Source organism: Heliangelus exortis, unplaced genomic scaffold (genome assembly GCF_036169615.1).
Source record: "Heliangelus exortis unplaced genomic scaffold, bHelExo1.hap1 Scaffold_88, whole genome shotgun sequence".
Classification (NCBI taxonomy): Eukaryota; Metazoa; Chordata; class Aves; order Apodiformes; family Trochilidae; genus Heliangelus; species Heliangelus exortis.
Genome location: NW_027286004.1, coordinates 39,281 through 57,498, shown reverse-complemented (window position 1 = coordinate 57,498; position 18,218 = coordinate 39,281). Strand labels below are relative to the sequence as shown.

Genomic DNA, 18,218 nt, shown 5'->3' with positions numbered 1-18,218 from the left:
TTCAGGAAAATCCCTTTTTTGCTCAGGTTTGGCTTTAGGAAGGCAGAATTCCAGAGAAAGTATCCAGAGAAACTTTGGATGTGGGATTCTCCTCCCTGTTGAGCTGAGCAAGGACCAGGAAATCCTCATTCCCAAAGATCCCGAGGTTTCCTTTATTCCTTTTTCCAACCTGGGAGCTTTCCAGCCCCACACTGACAAAGGAAGGGGAGGGAGAGGGGGGGTTGGGAAAAGATCCCACTGAGGATCCCACTTCCCAGCACCTCAGGAAAAGGGATGAGCTCCTGGAGAAGGTGCAGAAACTCCCTGTGGCTTCCCTGGGATTTTCCTGAACATCCCCAGGAGTTCTTCCCTCTCTTTACTGAGATCCTGGAAGGAAAAAAAAAAAAACAAAACCATCCCTGAGCTCCATTTTCCTTTGGGACACGATCCCCACTCCAGAAAATATCCCACTCAGTGCCTGGAAAATGCATCCAGGACCCCCAGGAAAACACATCCAGGAATTCCAGGAAAACACATCCAGGACCTCCAGGGAAACACAGCCAAGAAAACACATCCAGGACCTTCAGGAAAAGACATCCAAGAACCCCAGGAAAAAAAATCCAAGTCCTCCAGGAAAAAACATCCAAGAAAACAATCCAAGACCCCCAGGAAAAACACATCCAAGAAAACACACCCAGGATCCCCAGGGGAAACACATCCAAGCTTCCCAGGAGAATTCCTTAGCTCCCGGGGGAGCTCTTTGCTAAGTGGAGGGGTTTCAATCCCTTGGTTTTTTTTTTTCCAGGCTCCAAAAAAAACCCGGGAATGTTTAATTTTTCCCTTTACCTGCCAGGAATTCCTCCGAGCTCGGATCAGCTCCCGCAGCTCCGCAATCCTCTCCCTCCCTGCCAGCACCATCCCTGCGATTTTCCTGTTCTCCTCTTCCTTTTCCTTCAGGAATTTCCTCAGGAATGCTCTGTGTTTCAGGAGATACGGGATCAGGGAGCTCTGGATATCCTCCTCGGGAATCCCACTGGGCCTCCTGCCAAGAAACCGAGGTGAGGGGCTCCCTGGGTTTGGAATTCCCTGGAATTTGGGAAGGGTCATTCCTAAAAATTCCCCCTCTTTGCTGAAGGGCAGAAGGAATTAATCCAAGGTTTCCCAAGGAATCCAATGGTGGTGCTGGAAAAATCCCTGAGGAAGGACACAGAGCAGGGGTCACACTTTTTTTTTTTTTTGTTTTTCCAGGTTTTTTTAGGCACAGGGAAGTTCCAAAAAATTCCTCAGGACAACCCAAAGCTCAGCCAGGAACAGATTTCTCTCCCAGAAGGAATTGTCTCTATCCCAGGAATTTGTCTCCACATCCCCCCCTTCCCATACCACGCAGGCTCCTCCTGCTCCTTTGACTCTTCCACGATTTTATCCAAGGAATTAAAGAGCAGCTCCAGATTCCCTTCGGTCTTCACCTCCTGGATCTCCTCCTGGAAAGGGAGGGAAAGAAGAGGTGAAGGAAAAGGGGGGAAAAGTGTGAAAAAGGGAAAAAAGTGGGGAGAAGGGGGGAAAAAGGGGGAAAAAGGGGGGGAAAAGGGGGGGAAAAGGGGGGGAAAAGGGGGGAAAAGGGGAGGAAAAGGGGGGGAAAGGGGGGGAAAGGGGGAAAAGGGGGGAAAAGGGGGAAAAGGGGGGAAAAGGGGGAAAAGGGGGAAAGGGGGGAAAAGGGGGAAAAGGGGGGAAAAGGGGGAAAGGGGGGAAAGGGGGGAAAGGGGGGAAAGGGGGGAAAGGGGGGAAAGGGGGGGAAAGGGGGGAAAGGGAGAAAAGGGGGAAAAGGGGGAAAAGGGGGGAAAGGGGGGAAAGGGGGGAAAAGGGGGGAAAGGGGGGAAAGGGGGGAAAGGGGGGAAAAAGGGGGAAAAGGGGGAAAAGGGGGAAAAGGGGGAAAAGGGAGAAAAAAGGGGAAAAGGAGGGGAAAAAGGGGGGAAAAAGGGGGAAAAGGGGGAAAAGGGGGAAAAGGGGGAAGAGGGGGAAGAGGGGGAAGAGGGGGAAGAGGGGGAAGAGGGGGAAGAGGGAGAAAAGGGGGAAAAGGGGGAAAAGGGGGAAAAGGAAAAGAAAGGGGAACCCACCCCCAGGACTGAGCGGGCCCAAAACCAACCAGTTCCGGGCTCCCTTCTCCCTCTCTGTTCCCTGGGAATCCCCAGGGAGTCCCCGTTATCCCAGGAAAAAGCTCCAAATCCCTGGAGCTGTGAGGGGAGGGGTTCGGTCCCTTCCCGCGGGAAGAACTTCCCGGAATCCCGAGGTTCTCCCGTTCCCGGGACACCCAACGCGCCCCTCGGGAATCCCCCCCCGGGCACTCACGCGGATGCAGCTCTGGAGCTGCCTCAGGAACTGGCGGTGGAGGCTGCGCAGAACCTCGGGGCGGAGCGCGGAGAATCCCTGGTAGCAGTGAGCGAAGCGCGGGTAGCTGCAACCGGGCCGAACCGGGTCAGAACCGGGACCGGAACCGGGGCAGAACCGGACCGGAACCGGGGCTAGACCGGGGCAGAACAGGGGCGGAACCGGGGACCGGAACTGGGGCAGAACCAGGTTAGAAGCGGGACCGGAACCGGGGCCGGAACCGGGGGCTAGACCGGAGCAGAACCGGGGCGGAACCGGGGCGGAACCGGGACCGGAACTGGGGCAGAACCAGGTTAGAAGCGGGACCGGAACCGGGGCTAGACCGGGGCAGAACCGGGACCGGAACCGGGGCAGAACAGGGTTTAGAACCGGAACGGGAATCAGGTGAGAACCGGGACCGGAACGGGTCAGAACCGGACCGGAACCGGGGCAGAACCGGGACCGGAACCGGGGCAGAACCGGACCGGAACCGGGGCAGAACCGGGACCGGAACCGGGGCAGAACCAGGTTAGAAGCGGGACCGGAACCGGGGCTAGACCGGGGCAGAACCGGGACCGGAACCGGGGCAGAACAGGGTTAGAACCGGAACGGGAATCAGGTGAGAACCGGGACCGGAACCGGGGTCAGAACCGGGACCAGAATCGGGTTAGAAGCGGGACCGGAACCGGGTTAGAAACGAGACCAGAACCGGGTCCGGAACCGGGTTAGAACCGAGTCAAAACGCGGACTGGGGTCAGAACCGAGACCGGAACCGGGTCAGAACAGGGTCAGAACGGGGGACCGGGACCTGGACCGGGAGGGGCCAGGACCAGAACCGGGACGCGCCGGAGGCAGAACCGGGGGGCTGGACTGGGACCGGGCCGGGGGCAGAACCGGGGGCTGAGTCGGGGATCAGAACCGGGAATGGGGTTGGAATCAGCACCGGGAGCCGGGCCGGGAGTCAGAACCGAGGGCTGGACGGGGGGTTCGAACCGGGACCGGGCCGCGGGGCAGCACCAAGGGGGGTCAGAACCGGGGAAGGGGCCGGGTCAGAACCGAGGACTGGACCCTCCCCGCTCCCCCCTCACCTCCCGGCCTCCACCAGCTTCTCCAGGAAGGTGTCGACCACGGTAGCGAAGATCTGGGAGCGGCCGGGAGCCGCGGGCTCGGGGGAGGCCCTGGTCCCCGGTTCGGGTCCCATCGGTCCCGGTCCCATCGGTCTCGGTTCGGGTCCCATCGGTCCCGCTCCCCCCCTCAGGGCCGCTCGGCGCCGCCGCCATCTCCGCTCCCAACGCCCGCGCTCGCCCCTCATTGGCTCCCGCCCCGCGCTCGCTGCGCCCCGATTGGTGGAGAGCTCAGGGCCCCGCCCACTGCTGCTGCGCAGGCGGGGAGGGAGTGGGCGGGGCCTGAGGAGGTGGGCGTGGTCTGGGCCGAAGGAGTGACGTCAAAATTATAATATTGATTTTTTATGTGTAAAATATTGTTATAAAGCAACATAAAGCATTATATATATTATATATTATAGTATACAATATACTAAAATTATATACTATTTATTAATAATATATTAATATATTAATTGTATATTACATATTAATAATTTATTATCACTCTATTATTAAGTCAATTGCTGTTAATAGATTATTAAATATTATTAACACATCAATACATTATATTATTTACTTTATTATTTATTTTATTATTTATATTATTATTTATATTTTAAATTTATATTATTTTATTATTCATATTATATTATTTTTATAATTTACTTTATTTTATTTATATAATTTATCATTATTTGTATTATTAATATATTTATTATAATATTAATATATTAATTATGCATAATTGTGTTGTGTATTAATTATAATGCTTTATAATTAACAACTTTATAATAATATAGACTTAATATATAAAATACTTCATAATTTATTATTTTAATAGAGAATAAGTTATATTATTTATATTATAATATTATTTATATTATTTATATAGTTTATTTTATTTATATTTATAACTATTAATATATTTATATTATATTAATATGTAATTATCTATAATGCATATTAATTATACTGCTTTATAATTAATAACTTTATACACTATAGACTTAATATATAAAATACTTCATAATTTATTATTTTAATAGAGAATAAGTTATATTATTTTATTTTATTTCATTTTATTTTACATTATTTTATATTATTATATTTTGTTTTATTTTATTTTATATACAATTATCCGACACATACAATTCTATATTTATATTCTAATTATTAATTAAATATTCTCCTCTCTCCCTGGGGGGTTTTCCCGTGCTGCTGACGGGAAACCTCGGATTAAAAATTCCCTTTTCCCACCCCAAACGGATTTGGGTTTCCCAGGATCCCATTTTTCCCTCCCAGCCCCCCCCAATTTTCAGCAGAATTCCCGAAAAAAAAAAAAAAAAAAAAAAAAAATTCCTTGGAAACCCCGGAGCAGACTGAAGGGCTCTGAAGTTTATTGGATATCGGGAAAATTCCTGGGGAAGGGAGGAACAAAAAGTTGGGAAGTTGCCTCTTCCCGTTTTTCTGCCACTTCCAGGATGAGGAGGAAAATGAGGATTTTTGTTAAGTTTCCTCTTAATGCTGAGATTGCCCCCAAAATGGGGCTCCTGGGGTTGGGATGGAGCCGTCCAGGAGATTCCAGGTGAGAGGAGGGAAAAAAAAAAAAAAAAAAAAAAGAGGAAAAAAAATTCCCCCCTTTTTGCCTCTTCTTGGGAAAATTCCCAACCCCCCCCCTCCCCTTGTTCTTTCCTACCTGGGAATTCCAGCTGGGAAAAAACCTCGGGAAGCCTCAGCTTTTGATCCAAAAACCAGGAGCAGTTTTTTTTTTTTTTTCCTTTTTTTTTTTTTTTTTTCCTTTCCTTTTCTTTTTTTTTTTACCTTTTTTATTTTTCCTTTCCTTTTTTTCCCTTTTCTTTTTTTTCCATTTCTGTTTCCATTCTTTTTCCTATTTTTTTTCTTTCCTTTCTTTTTTCCTTTTCTTTTTTTTCCTTTTTTTTTCTTTTCTTTTTTTTCCAATTCTTTTTGTTTCCATTTCTTTTTTTTTCCTTTTTTTTTTTCTTTCCTTTCTTTTTTTCCTTTTTTTTCCTTTTCTTTTTTCTCTTTTCTTTTTTTCCAATTCTTTTTGTTTCCATTTCTTTTTTTTTCCTTTCTTTTTTTTCCTTTTCTTTCTTTTTTTCTTTTCTTTTTTTTCCAATTCTTTTTGTTTCCATTTCTTTTTTTTTCCTTTCTTTTTTTTCCTTTTCTTTTTTTTCTTTTCTTTTTTTTCCAATTCTTTTTGTTTCCATTTCTTTTTTTTTTCCTTTCTTTTTTTTTCCTTTCCTTTTTCTCTTTTTTCCTTTCCTTTTTTTTCCTTTCCTGTTTTTTTCCCCCTATTTCTTTTTTTTTTCCTTTCCTTTTTTTTTTTTCCTTTCCTGGTTTTTTTCCCCCCTTTTTTTTTTTTTCCCACCTCACCTCCAGTTGCATCCCAGTCCTCCCAGCATGAATTCCCTCACTTCCAGCCTCTGCTTGTGCTTCCAGAAAAAAACTGGGAAGTGGCAGCAGCAGGATTGACACGAAGACACTGAACAAGGCCACAAAACAACCACTCAAATCCCCCCCAATCCCCAAAAATCCCTAAAATGTTGACAAAACAATTAAATAACAGAATAAAACCAGGAATTAGGTGAGAAAATTCCTAATTTTCCAAACAGCTCCACTCCTAACCTGACTCTTGCTGGTGGGAGGAGGAGAGAGAGGAAATTTTTTTCCAAGGATTAAAAAAAAAATAAAATTGGGATGTGCAGCTAAAATCAGCTCTTCCAAAAAAAAAAAAATCCAGGGAATTGTGGAAAAATATCCTTGGTTTTTCTTCCAGCTCCTCAGCAAAGGGCTCTGCAAGATTCCCCTCTTGGGAAGTTTGGCAAAAATTAAAATAATTTAAGAAGAAAGTGGGAAAAAAAAAAAAAAAAAACAGGAAGTCTTTTAATGAAAAAAAAAAAAAAAATCAGAAATGATCAGGGTGGATTCCCACAGCTCCCACCTCGGCCCAAGGTCCCATTTTGCTGCTTTTTTGAGGAGAAAAAACTCAAACCAAAGCATCGGAGCAACCGGGGTGCTCGGCTGGGAAACAACCGGGAGTCGCGGTTGAATTTTTTTTTTTGAATTTTTTTTTTTTTTTTTTTTTTTGAATTTTTTTCCTCCCTTTTTACCAGTGCCTGGAGTCCACCAGCTCTGGCCTGAGGCTCAGTTTTTTGAGGGTCTCGTAGCCCACGACGATGACGATGGTGGAGGGGGGTGGCGGAAATGATCCGGGCAGAGAGCCCCTTGGTGAGGCCCCAGGGCCCCTCCTCAGCCAGGAGCTCCCGCAGCGTCTGCACCAGGGAGCTCCGGCCCCCGACCTGCAGGGGGGGAAGGGACAAGGTCAGGAGGGGAAAGGAGAGGGAAAAAGGGGAGGGGAAAAGGGAAAGGGAAAGGGAAAGGAAGAGGAAGAGGAAGAGGAAAAGAAAAAGGGAAAGGGAAAGGAAAAGGGAAAGGAAAAGGAAAAGGAAAAGGAAAAGGAAAAGGAAAAGAAAAATGAAAAGGAAAAGGAAAAGAAAAATGAAAAGGAAAAGGAAAAGAAAAATGAAAAGGAAAAGGGAAAGGGAAAGGGAAAGGGAAAGGGAAAGGGAAAGGGAAAGGAAAGGGAAAGGGAAAGGGAAAAGGGAAAAGGGAAAAGGGAAAAGGGAAAAGGGAAAAGGGAAAAGGGAAAGGGGAAAGGGAAAGGGAAAGGGAAAGGGAAAGGAAAAGGAAAAGGGAAAGGAAAAGGGAAAGGAAAAGAAAAAGGAAAAGAAAAAGGAAAAGGAAAAGAAAAAGGAAAAGGAAAAGAAAAAGAAAAAGAAAAAGGAAAAGGAAAAGAAAAAGTAAAAGTAAAAGAAAAAGTAAAAGAAAAAAAGAAAAAGTAAAAGAAAAAGAAAAAGTAAAAGAAAAAGTAAAAGAAAAAGTAAAAGAAAAAGTAAAAGTAAAAGAAAAAGTAAAAGTAAAAGAAAAAGTAAAAGTAAAAAAGAGAAAAAGTAAAATAAAGTAAAATGAAATAAAATAAAATAAAGTGAAATAAAATGAAATTAAATGTAAAATAAAATAAAGTAAAATAAAATGAAAAATAAAATAAAATACAGTAAAATAAAATGAAATATGTAAAATAAAATATAATAACATATAATAAAATAAAGTAAAATAAAGTAAAATACAAAATAAAGTAACATAAAGTAAAATAAAATATAAAATAAAATATGAAATAAAATAAAGTAAATTAAAATAAAATATAAAATAAATAAAATAAAGTAAAATAAAATATAATAAAATAAAATACAAAATAAAATAAAGTAAAATAAAATACAAAATAAAAAAAGTAAATTAAATAAAAAATAAAAATAAAGTAAAACAAAATGAAATTAAAAAAATAAAACAAAATAAAATACAAAATAAAATAAAGTAAAATAAAAAAAATAAAGTAAAATAAAATACAAAATAACAAAAGTAAATTAAATAAAAAATAAAAATAAAGTAAAATAAAATGAAATAAAACAAAGTAAAATAAAATAAAGAAAAATGAAATAAACCAAACCAAAATAAAATAAAATAATTTTGAAGAAATTCCCGAAGATCCTCACCTGGACCCGAGCTCTGATGACATCCATGGGATTGGTGAGGGTGGAAGCTGTGGCTGCTGCCAAAGGTCCTGAAATTGCTTGGAGCAGGAGGTGGGGACAATCCTTGGGAGTCAGGCTGGAAAGCTGCTCTGGGAAAAGGGAGAGAGAGGGAATTTCAGCCAAGTTTCCTGGAATTTCCCCCAAAAGAATGTCCCTGACACCTCCTGCCAAGCTGGAAGGAACCACTCAGCTCCTGCATCCCCAAAACCAGAGCAGGGAAAAACTTCAGCCTCAAGTTTCAAAGATAAAAAGGAATATATATATATATAAAATTTAAATTTAAATTTCTAAAATTTAAATTTAAATTTAAATTTTTAAAATTTAATTTTAATTTTTAAATTTTAATTTCAATTTCAATTTCAATTTCAATTTTCAATTTCAATTTCAATTTCAATTTTAAAGGTAAAAGGTCCACCAAGACAGCACTGTGGGGAATTGAAGCTTTTTGGTCCCCTGGGATGGGGCAAACAAGAAAAAAATGACATTTTTCTTGTCACTTACCAGCATAAAAGTGGTAAAAAGGCCACCAAAACAGCACAGTTGGGAATTTATGATTTTTGGTCCCCTGAGATAAGGCAAACACCATTTTTTTTGTCACTTACCAGCATCAAAAAGTGGCAAAAAAGCCACCAGACTGAGTTGAGAATTTAAGCTTTTTTTGTCCCCTGGTATAAGGCAAACACCCTTTTTTTTTGTCACTTACCCAGCCTAAAAGGGCCACCAAGCTTTTTGGTCCCCTGGGATGAGGCAAAGAAGAAAAAAAATGACATTTTTTGGGTCACTTACCAGCATAAAAGTGGTAAAAGGGCCACCAGACAGTGCTGTGGGGAATTTAAGGTTTTTGGTCCCGTGAGATGAGGCAAACACCACTTTTTTTTGTCACTTACCCAGCCTAAAAGGGCCACCAAGCTTTTTGGTCCCCTGGGCTGAGGCAAAGAAGAAAAAAATGACATTTTTTGGGTCACTTACCAGCATAAAAGTGGTAAAAGGGCCACTGGACAGAACTGTGGGGAATTTAAGGTTTTTGGTCCCATGAGATGAGGCAAACACCACTTTTTTTTTGTCACTTACCCAGCCTAAAAGGGCCACCAAGCTTCTTGGTCCCCTGGGATGAGGCAATGAAGAAAAAAATGACATTTTTTGGGTCACTTACCAGCATAAAAGTGGTAAAAGGGCCACCAGACAGAACTGTGGGGAATTTAAGGTTTTTGGTCCCGTGAGATGAGGCAAACACCACTTTTTTTTGTCACTTACCCAGCCTAAAAGGGCCACCAAGCTTTTTGGTCCCCTGGGCTGAGGCAAAGAAGAAAAAAAATGACATTTTTTTTGTCATTTACCAGCATAAAAGTGGTAAAAGGGCCACTGGACAGAACTGTGGGGAATTTAAGGTTTTTGGTCCTGTGAGATGAGGCAAACACCACTTTTTTTTTGTCACTTACCCAGCCTAAAAGGGTCACCAAGCTTCTTGGTCCCCTGGGCTGAGGCAAAGAAGAAAAAAATGACATTTTTTGGGTCATTTACCAGCATAAAAGTGGTAAAAGGGCCACTGGACAGAACTGTGGGGAATCTGGTCCTCTGGGATAGGGCAAACACCATTTTTTTTGTCACTTAACCAGCATAAAAAAGTGGTAAAAGGGCCACCAAGCTTCTTGGTCCCCTGGGCTGAGGCAAAGAAGAAAAAAAATGACATTTTTTGGGTCACTTACCAGCATAAAAGTGGTAAAAGGGCCACCAGACAGCACTGTTGGGGATGTAAGTGAGGAGGGAGGCCACGTAGCCCCTGTAGAAGCCTCTGAAGCCATCGGCCTGGAAAATCTGGACGATGATGTCCTTGGTTTGGCCAAAGACCAAGAACCTTTTGCCACTGGGGTTCTGGACCTTGAACCTCCCCATGCTTTCCCCTTTCCTCTGCATCATCAGGTGCTGGGAGACGACATCGATGGGCACGGTGATGCTCTGGGCCACCAGGGAGGCCGAGCCACCAGCCACCAGGGACTTGACCGCGTTGTTGTTGTTGTACCTGGCCACGTACTTCCGGGTCAGCTCGTAGGTGGTGACGTAGCACTGGCCAGAAATTAGGGTGAAAGTGTTGACCAAAAACCCCCTGTAGAGCCCGGCGGCCCCTTCTGTCCTCAGGATTTTGACAAAAGCATCAAAAGTCCCATTGTACAAACTTTTGCCCTTCTGGACTTGCAGCCTGGTCCGGATGAGGGTGAAAGGGTAAACGCTGACCCGGATCATCATGGTCATGCAAATCCCTAAAAGGTAGAATTTCCTTTTGTCCAGGTGTTCCCACTCGATGATGGGAATGTTCCTTTTGTCCTCCATGGCTCCTCCTCGGAGCTGGAAGCCCCAAACTCCAAATTCAGCCTCAAAACTCCACAGCAAATCCAGGCTCCGACCTCTCTGCTTCAGGGATTGGACTGGAAACGTCTGGGGAAAAAAAATAAAAATGGAGGGAATCCCTAAGAGCAGCACAAATCCCCCCAAATTCCCAATGATGGGAATGTTCCTTTTGTCCTCCGTGGCTCCTCCTCAGAGCTGAAAGCCCCAAACTCCAAATTCAGCCTCAAAACTCCACAGCAAATCCAGGCTCCGACCTCTCTGCTTCAGGGATTGGACTGGAAACGTCTGGGGAAAAAAAATAAAAATGGAGGGAATCCCTAAGAGCAGCACAAATCCCCCCGAATTCCCAATGATGGGAATGTTCCTTTTGTCCTCTGTGGCTCCTCCTCAGAGCTGGAAGCCCCAAACTCCAAATTCAACCCCAAAACTCCACAGCAAATCCAGGCCCTGACCTCTTTTTTTGCAGGGATCAGGCCAGAAACGTCTGGAAAAAAAATTAAAAAATGGAGGGAATCCCTGGGAGCAGCACAAATCCCCCCGAATTCCCAATGATGGGAATGTTCCTTTTGTCCTCCGTGGCTCCTCCTCGGAGCTGAAAGCCCCAAACTCCAAATTCAGCCCCAAAACTCCACAGCAAATCCAGGCTCCGACCTCTCTACTTCAGGGATTGGACTGGAAACGTCTGGGGAAAAAAAATAAAAATAGAGGGAATCCCTAAAAGCAGCACAAATCCCCCCAAATTCCCAATGATGGGAATGTTCCTTTTGTGCTCCGTGGCTCCTCCTCAGAGCTGAAAGCCCCAAACTCCAAATTCAACCCCAAAACTCCACAGCAAATCCAGGCTCCGACCTCTCTGCTTCAGGGATTGGACTGGAAACGTCTGGAAAAACAAAATAAAAATGGAGGGAATCCCTAAGAGCAGCACAAATCCCCCCAAATTCCCAATGATGGGAATGTTCCTTTTGTGCTCCGTGGCTCCTCCTCGGAGCTGAAGCTCCAAAAAACTCCAAACTCAACCCCAAAACTCCACAGCAAATCCAGGCTCTGACCTCTTTTTTTGCAGGGATCAGGCCAGAAACGTCTGGAAAAAAAATTAAAAAATGGAGGGAATCCCTAAGAGCAGCACAAATCCCCCCAAATTCCCAGTGATGGGAATGTTCCTTTTGTCCTCCGTGGCTCCTCCTCAGAGCTGGAAGCCCCAAACTCCAAATTCAACCCCAAAATTCCACAGCAAATCCAGGCTCCGACCTCTCTGCTTCAGGGATTGGACTGGAAACGTCTGGGGAAAAAAAATAAAAATAGAGGGAATCCCTAAGAGCAGCACAAATCCCCCCGAATTCCCAATGGTGGGAATGTTCCTTTTGTCCTCCGTGGCTCCTCCTCGGAGCTGAAAGCCCCAAACTCCAAATTCAGCCCCAAAACTCCACAGCAAATCCAGGCTCCGACCTCTTTTTTTGCAGGGATCAGGCCAGAAACATCTGGAAAAAAAGTCCCTGAGAGCAGCACAAATCCCCCTGAATTCCCACTGAGTATTCCCACTCAATGATGGGAATGTTCCTTTTGTCCTCCGTGGCTCCTCCTCAGAGCTGAAAGCCCCAAACTCCAAATTCAGCCTCAAAACCCCACAGCAAATCCAGGCTCCGACCTCTCTGCTTCAGGGATTGGACTGGAAACGTCTGGGGAAAAAAAATAAAAATGGAGGGAATCCCTAAGAGCAGCACAAATCCCCCCAAATTCCCAATGGTGGGAATGTTCCTTTTGTCCTCCGTGGCTCCTCCTCGGAGCTGAAGCCCCAAAAAACTCCAAACTCAACCCCAAAACTCCACAGCAAATCCAGGCTCCGACCTCTTTTTTTGCAGGGATCAGGCCAGAAACGTCTGGAAAAAGAATTAAAAAATGGAGGGAATCCCTGGGAGCAGCACAAATCCCCCCAAATTCCTGGTTTTCCTGCAGGACAGCACCCATCCAGCTGGGATTGTGCCCTCAGGTTGATGGTGGCAGCTCCTGATGTCACCAGAGCCACCTCAGGAGCTCTCGGGATTCCCCATGACCCAAATTTTCCCAAAATGATTTTTTTGGGATTTTTTTTCCCTGCTCCAGCAGCAGGAATTACCTTCCAATCACCAGGAAAAGGGATTCTTCACCACAGCAGCTTCTTCCCACTCATTCCAGGGGTTTGATGCTCCAGGGATTCCACTGCTCAATCCCAGGCTCTGCACAAAGAAGGGAGAATTCCATGGGTGGGGAGAATTCCATGGGTGGTTTTCCACTTTTCCTCTGGAAATGAAACTTTTTTTTTTAAATTTTTTTTTCCTCAGCATTTCCATCTCAACCTTCCCGAAGCTGGAGGGTGATGGGAAAAAAAAAATAGGGAAGAAAGGAAAGGTGAAAAACCAGGCAGAACCTCCCCTGTTGGTGGCCAAGGCTCTGGGGATAAAAAATAAAAAAAAAAAAAATAAAAAAGGGATTAAAAATTCCAACCTGGAATCTGGACAGGTCCTGGGGGACGTTCTGGGGGGGAGGTTCTGGGTTGGGTGGTTCTGGGTCGGGAGGTTCTGGGTCGGGAGGTTCTGGGTCGGGAGGTTCTGGGTTGGGAGGTTCTGGGTCGGGAGGTTCTGGGGGGGAGGTTCTGGGTCGGGAGGTTCTGGGTCGGGAGGTTCTAGGTTGGGAGGTTCTGGGTGGGGAGGTTCTGGGTTGGGAGGTTCTGGGTGGGGAGGTTCTGGGTGGGGAGGTTCTGGGTCGGGAGGTTCTGGGGGGGAGGTTCTGGGTCGGGAGGTTCTGGGTCGGGAGGTTCTGGGTCGGGAGGTTCTGGGTCGGGAGGTTCTGGGTGGGGAGGTTCTAGGTTGGGAGGTTCTGGGTCAGGAGGTTCTGGGTCGGGAGGTTCTGGGTCGGGAGGTTCTGGGGGGGAGGTTCTGGGGGGGAGGTTCTGGGTCAGGAGGTTCTAGGTTGGGAGGTTCTGGGTCGGGAGGTTCTGGGTCGGGAGGTTCTGGGTCGGGAGGTTCTGGGTCGGGAGGTTCTGGGGGGGAGGTTCTGGGTCGGGAGGTTCTAGGTTGGGAGGTTCTGGGTTGGGAGGTTCTGGGTTGGGAGGTTCTGAGTGGGGAGGTTCTGGGGGGTAGGTTCTGGGTCGGGAGGTTCTAGGTTGGGAGGTTCTGGGTTGGGAGGTTCTGGGTCGGGAGGTTCTGGGTCAGGAGGTTCTGGGTCAGGAGGTTCTGGGTCGGGAGGTTCTGGGTCGGGAGGTTCTGGGTTGGGAGGTTCTGGAGGGTCAGGAATTCCTCATTCCTAAAGCTCCAAAGGACTCCAAGTTCATTCCTGACTCCAGGAACCTCCCCCCAGCCCACGGAACCTTTTGGACCTCACCCCCCAGCACTTCCCAGCCCAAACCTCCCCGGATCCGTTCGGAGCCCGAAACTTCCAGGGAGCAGCAGAAACCCCGGAAAATCTTGGAAGTTCTGCCTGAAAATCCCAGCAGAGAATTCCCAGCTCCTCGTTTCTCCCAACAAACTCCAGAGGGAGCTCCCTGGGATTTTCTGGAAGAGCTTCCCGGGGCCCTGGCCCAGGGTGGCTCCTGCATATTAATGATTTCGGGGACATTTTGGGAATTTTTGGGCACTTCCTGAGGGTTGCCCAGGGAGATCCTTTCCGGTGGGAAAGCAGGAGGCCAAAAAAATCCCTTTTTTTTTTTTTTTTTCTTTTCCCAATCTTTTCCTCAAGCTCTGCTCCCTTCACCACTGAACTCCTTCCAACTATTCCAGGATGGAATCCTGGAATCGTGTGGCTTGGGAAAAAAACAAAAAATTCCAGACTATCCAAGCATTTTCCAAGGTCACTGAGGCTCCCAGCAGCACCACAGCTCCAAGGCTTGGGAATTCTCCCAGGGATTGGGACTCTACCTCTGGGAGAAGCTTTTCCAGGGAGAAATTATTCCCAATTTTCAACCTCAACCTCTCCCTGGCATTCCCACATCCATCCATCCCTCCATCCATCCATCCATCCATCCATCCATCCATCCATCCATCCATCCCTCCATCCATTCCCCCCTTCTCAGAGTTCCTGGAAACCCCAGGAATTCACATTCCAGGGCCTCAAAGGAGACAAAATGATGGAACAGGAGCTGCTGGAGCACCAAATCCCCTCTTCCCTTAAATCCAAACTCCTTATTCCCTTAAATCCAACCCTTTTTTTTCCTTAAATCCAGCCCCTTATTCCCTCAAATCCAAATTCCTTCTTCTCTTAATTCCAACCCCCCTCTTCCCTTAATTCCAAACCCCTTATTCCCTTAAATCCAAACCCTTTTTTCCCTTAAATCCAAACCTTCTCTTCCCTTAAATCCCACCCCTTATTCCCTCAAATCCAAATCCCCTCTTCCCTTAAATCCAAACCCCTTTTTTCCCCTCAAATCCAAACACTCTCATTCCCTCAAATCCAAACCTTCTCTTCCCTTAAATCCAAATTCCTTCTTCCCTAAAATCCAAACCCCCTTTTCCCCTCAGATCCAAACTCCCTCTTCCCTTAAATCCAACCTCCTTTTTCCCTTAAATCCAAACCTTCTCTTCCCTTAAATCCAACCCCCTTATTCCCTAAAATCCCACCCCTTATTCCCTTAAATCCAAACCCTCTCTTCCCTCAAATCCAGCCCCTTATTCCCTCAAATCCAAACACTCTCATTCCCTCAAATCCAAACCTTCTCTTCCCTTAAATCCAAACTCCTTCTTCCCTAAAATCCAAACCCCCTTTTCCCCTCAAATCCAAACTCCCTCTTAAATCCTTAAATCCAACCTCCTTTTTCCCTTAAATCCAAACCTTCTCTTCCCTTAAATCCAAACCTTCTCTTCCCTTAAATCCAACCCCCTTATTCCCTAAAATCCCACCCCTTTTTCCCTTAAATCCAAACCCTCTCTTCCCTCAAATCCAAACTCCCTCTTCCCTTAAATCCAAACCCTTTTTTTCCTCAAATCCAAACCTTCTCTTCCCTTAAATCCCACCCCTTATTCCCTCAAATCCAAATCCCCTCTTCTCTTAAATCCAAACCCCTTTTTTCCCTCAAATCCAAACGCTCTCATTCCCTCAAATCCAAACCTTCTCTTCCCTTAAATCCAAACTCCTTCTTCCCTAAAATCCAAACCCCCTTTTCCCCTCAAATCCAAACTCCCTCTTCCCTTAAATCCAACCTCCTTTTTCCCTTAAATCCAAACCTTCTCTTCCCTTAAATCCAAACCTTCTCTTCCCTTAAATCCAACCCCCTTATTCCCTAAAATCCCACCCCTTATTCCCTTAAATCCAAACCCTCTCTTCCCTCAAATCCAGCCCCTTATTCCCTCAAATCCAAACTCCTTATTCCCTAAAATCCAGCTCCGACTCTCGGATCCCCTCAAGGTCACCCAAAAGGCCCCGAATCCCGCAGCTCCGGAACCTCCCGCCCCCCCCCGCACTTCCCGCTCCCTTTTCCCTCTTTTCCCCTTCGCTTTTCCTTCCCATTCCTTAATCCCAGAGGAAGGAATTTAAGGAAAAAAAAAAAGAGGGGGTTTGGATCGAGCCCCTCCAACCCTCGGGATTCTCCGCGGATCCCTCCCCCCTCCAAAATTCCCCTTTTTCCATCTTTTCCCCATTTTTTTTCCTCACCTCAGCTCCCCGCATCCTTCTCGCTCCATGGAGCGCGCCGGGAAAAATCCCCCAAAAAACCCCCAAAAAAAAAACCAAAAAAAAAAACCAAAAAAAAACCCAAACAAAAAAAAAAAAGGGGGGGGGATAAGGAAGGAAAAAAGTGGGAAAAAAAAGGAGGAAAAAAAGGAAGCGGGGGGTGGGGGGATCTGGGAATCAACGCCCGCATCCCGGCGCCATCTTGGGAATGGAACTGATCCCTCCCCCTCCCCCCCTTCTCCCGGAAATGGGAGGCGGGAACTTCCGGGAAGTGGGGGAGGGGCCCTTAAAGGGGCCGCGCAGAGTGCGCGGGTTTAGGGTTTTTTGGGTTTTTTTGGGGTTTTTTGGGAAGGATGGAAATGTTGGGAAGGGATAAGTAAAGGAATGGAGGGAGGGCCCCCCCCCGGTGTTCAAATATTTCCGGGTGGGGTTCTTGAAAAAAAAAAAATTAAGTGGAATAATTTCTATTAAAATAATAAATTAATAAATATTTATTTGGAACTTCTGACTTTATAATGGGGTTTGTTGTTATATTTAGAATTTATTTTTATATTTATTTTAAAAAGTTATATTTCTAATATACTTATGTTTTATTATTATATTTCTTATATTTCTTATATATTGTATATTTATAATTATATTACATTATTAAATATTTTATATATATATTATATATTTATAATACATCTATATCTTTAGAATATGTTTCTAAAATATCTTATTGTTGTATTTATTATATATTTTTAATATTTAGAATATATTTATACACTATTCATTTATACTATATTTACAATATATTTTATTATTATATCTATTATATAAATTATATATAATATATATTTATAATATATATTTATTTCTAGAATATATTTTATTGTTATATTTATTACATATATGTTTTATATTATATTTTATTATGTGTATATTTATATAATATTTTACTATATGTGTATATTTATAATTTTATTATATTTGTAATATTTATACCATATATACTATTTAATATTAATATTTAATATTTAATATCTAATATATGTATTTATAATATTTATATTTATATTGCTTATTATTTCGAATATATTTATAATACCCTTGTTTATACTATATTATTTATTTTATTTTATATATTTTTATATATTCCCTATTATTTTATATCCTTTATTATCCCAGGACACTGGGATTGGATGAATTTTTAGGTCCTTTCCAACCCACCCCATTCCCTGCTTCTCCTCTGAATAAAGAAGAATTTTCCCCTCCCACCCCCCCCAACTTGAAGAGGAAAAACTTGGAAAACCCCAGGAATGAGGAATTCAGGGATGAAAGGAGAGATTGGCTGAGAAATCCTGTTTTTTGGTTTGGTTTTTAATTAAAAAAAAAAAAAAAACAATGTACAAAGAGGAGGAAAATTTACAGCTGGTTGTTTTTTTTTGTTTTTTTTTTAAATAAAGAAAAAAAAAGAAAAAAAAAAAACCACAACAAAAATAAAGGAAAAAAAAAGAAAAAAAAAAAAAAAAAAAAGGCCTCGATGCCCTCAAAGCCCCAGGGGGGTGGGGGGGTTCCTGTCACCTCCCTTCTCTGTCCCCAAGTCCCCCCCTTGTCCCCTCCCAACCCCCCCCAACTGCCCTGGAGTCACCTGGTGGGAAAATAGGGATGGGAAGGAAAGGGAAAGGGAAAAAGGGAAAAGGCAAAGGAAAAGGAAAAGAAGAAAAAAACAAAAAACAAAAAAAGACAAAGAGGAAAAAGAAAAAGAAGAAAAAGAAAAAAAGAAAAAAGAAAAAGATAAAAAGAAGAAAAAGAAAAAGGAAAAGGAGAAAAAACAGAAAAAAGAAAAAGAAAAAGAAGAAAGGAAAAGGAAAAAAGAAAAAAAAGAAAAATGACAAAAGAAAAGGAAAAGGAAAATGAAAAGAAGAAAAAGAAAAAGAAGAAAAAAACAAAACAAAAAAAAAAGACGAAGAAGAAAAGGGAAAAGGAAAAGGAAAAGAAGAAAAAACCAAAAACCAAAAAAAGACAGAGGAAAAAGAAAAAGAAGAAAAAGAAAAAAAGAAAAAAGAAAAAGAAAAAGATAAAAAGAAGAAAAAGAAAAAGGAAAAGAAGAAAAAACAGAAAAAAGAAAAAGAAAAAGAAAAAGAAGAAAGGAAAAGGAAAAAAGAAAAAAAAGAAAAATGACAAAAGAAAA

At 43.8% G+C, this 18,218-nt stretch overlaps 2 protein-coding genes and 1 long non-coding RNA gene across 3 annotated transcripts; all 3 read right to left on the bottom strand.

Annotated features, from left to right (window-relative positions):
- Positions 1-128: 128 nt before the first annotated feature.
- PMF1 (polyamine modulated factor 1) lies at positions 129-3,758 on the bottom strand. Its single transcript, XM_071732819.1, has 5 exons — positions 3,432-3,758; positions 2,326-2,431; positions 1,360-1,460; positions 826-1,021; positions 129-366 (listed from the first exon to the last, which is right to left on the bottom strand). The coding sequence occupies exons 1-5, from the start codon at positions 3,653-3,655 to the stop codon at positions 262-264; spliced, it is 732 nt and encodes a 243-aa protein (XP_071588920.1). The 5' UTR covers positions 3,656-3,758; the 3' UTR covers positions 129-261.
- A 2,743-nt stretch (positions 3,759-6,501) lies between these two features.
- SLC25A44 (solute carrier family 25 member 44) lies at positions 6,502-10,507 on the bottom strand. The gene is given in 4 exon segments (XM_071732821.1): positions 6,502-6,663; positions 6,665-6,769; positions 8,021-8,148; positions 9,766-10,507. Coding segments are annotated over 4 exon segments (942 nt in total). The 5' UTR covers positions 10,388-10,507; the 3' UTR covers positions 6,502-6,576.
- Positions 10,508-11,741: 1,234 nt separating this feature from the next.
- Positions 11,742-16,281, bottom strand: LOC139791032 (uncharacterized). Its single transcript, XR_011723760.1, has 3 exons — positions 16,025-16,281; positions 12,519-12,618; positions 11,742-12,081 (listed from the first exon to the last, which is right to left on the bottom strand). It is a non-coding gene; the product is annotated as an uncharacterized lncRNA (long non-coding RNA).
- Between the last annotated feature and the right edge of the window lie 1,937 nt (positions 16,282-18,218).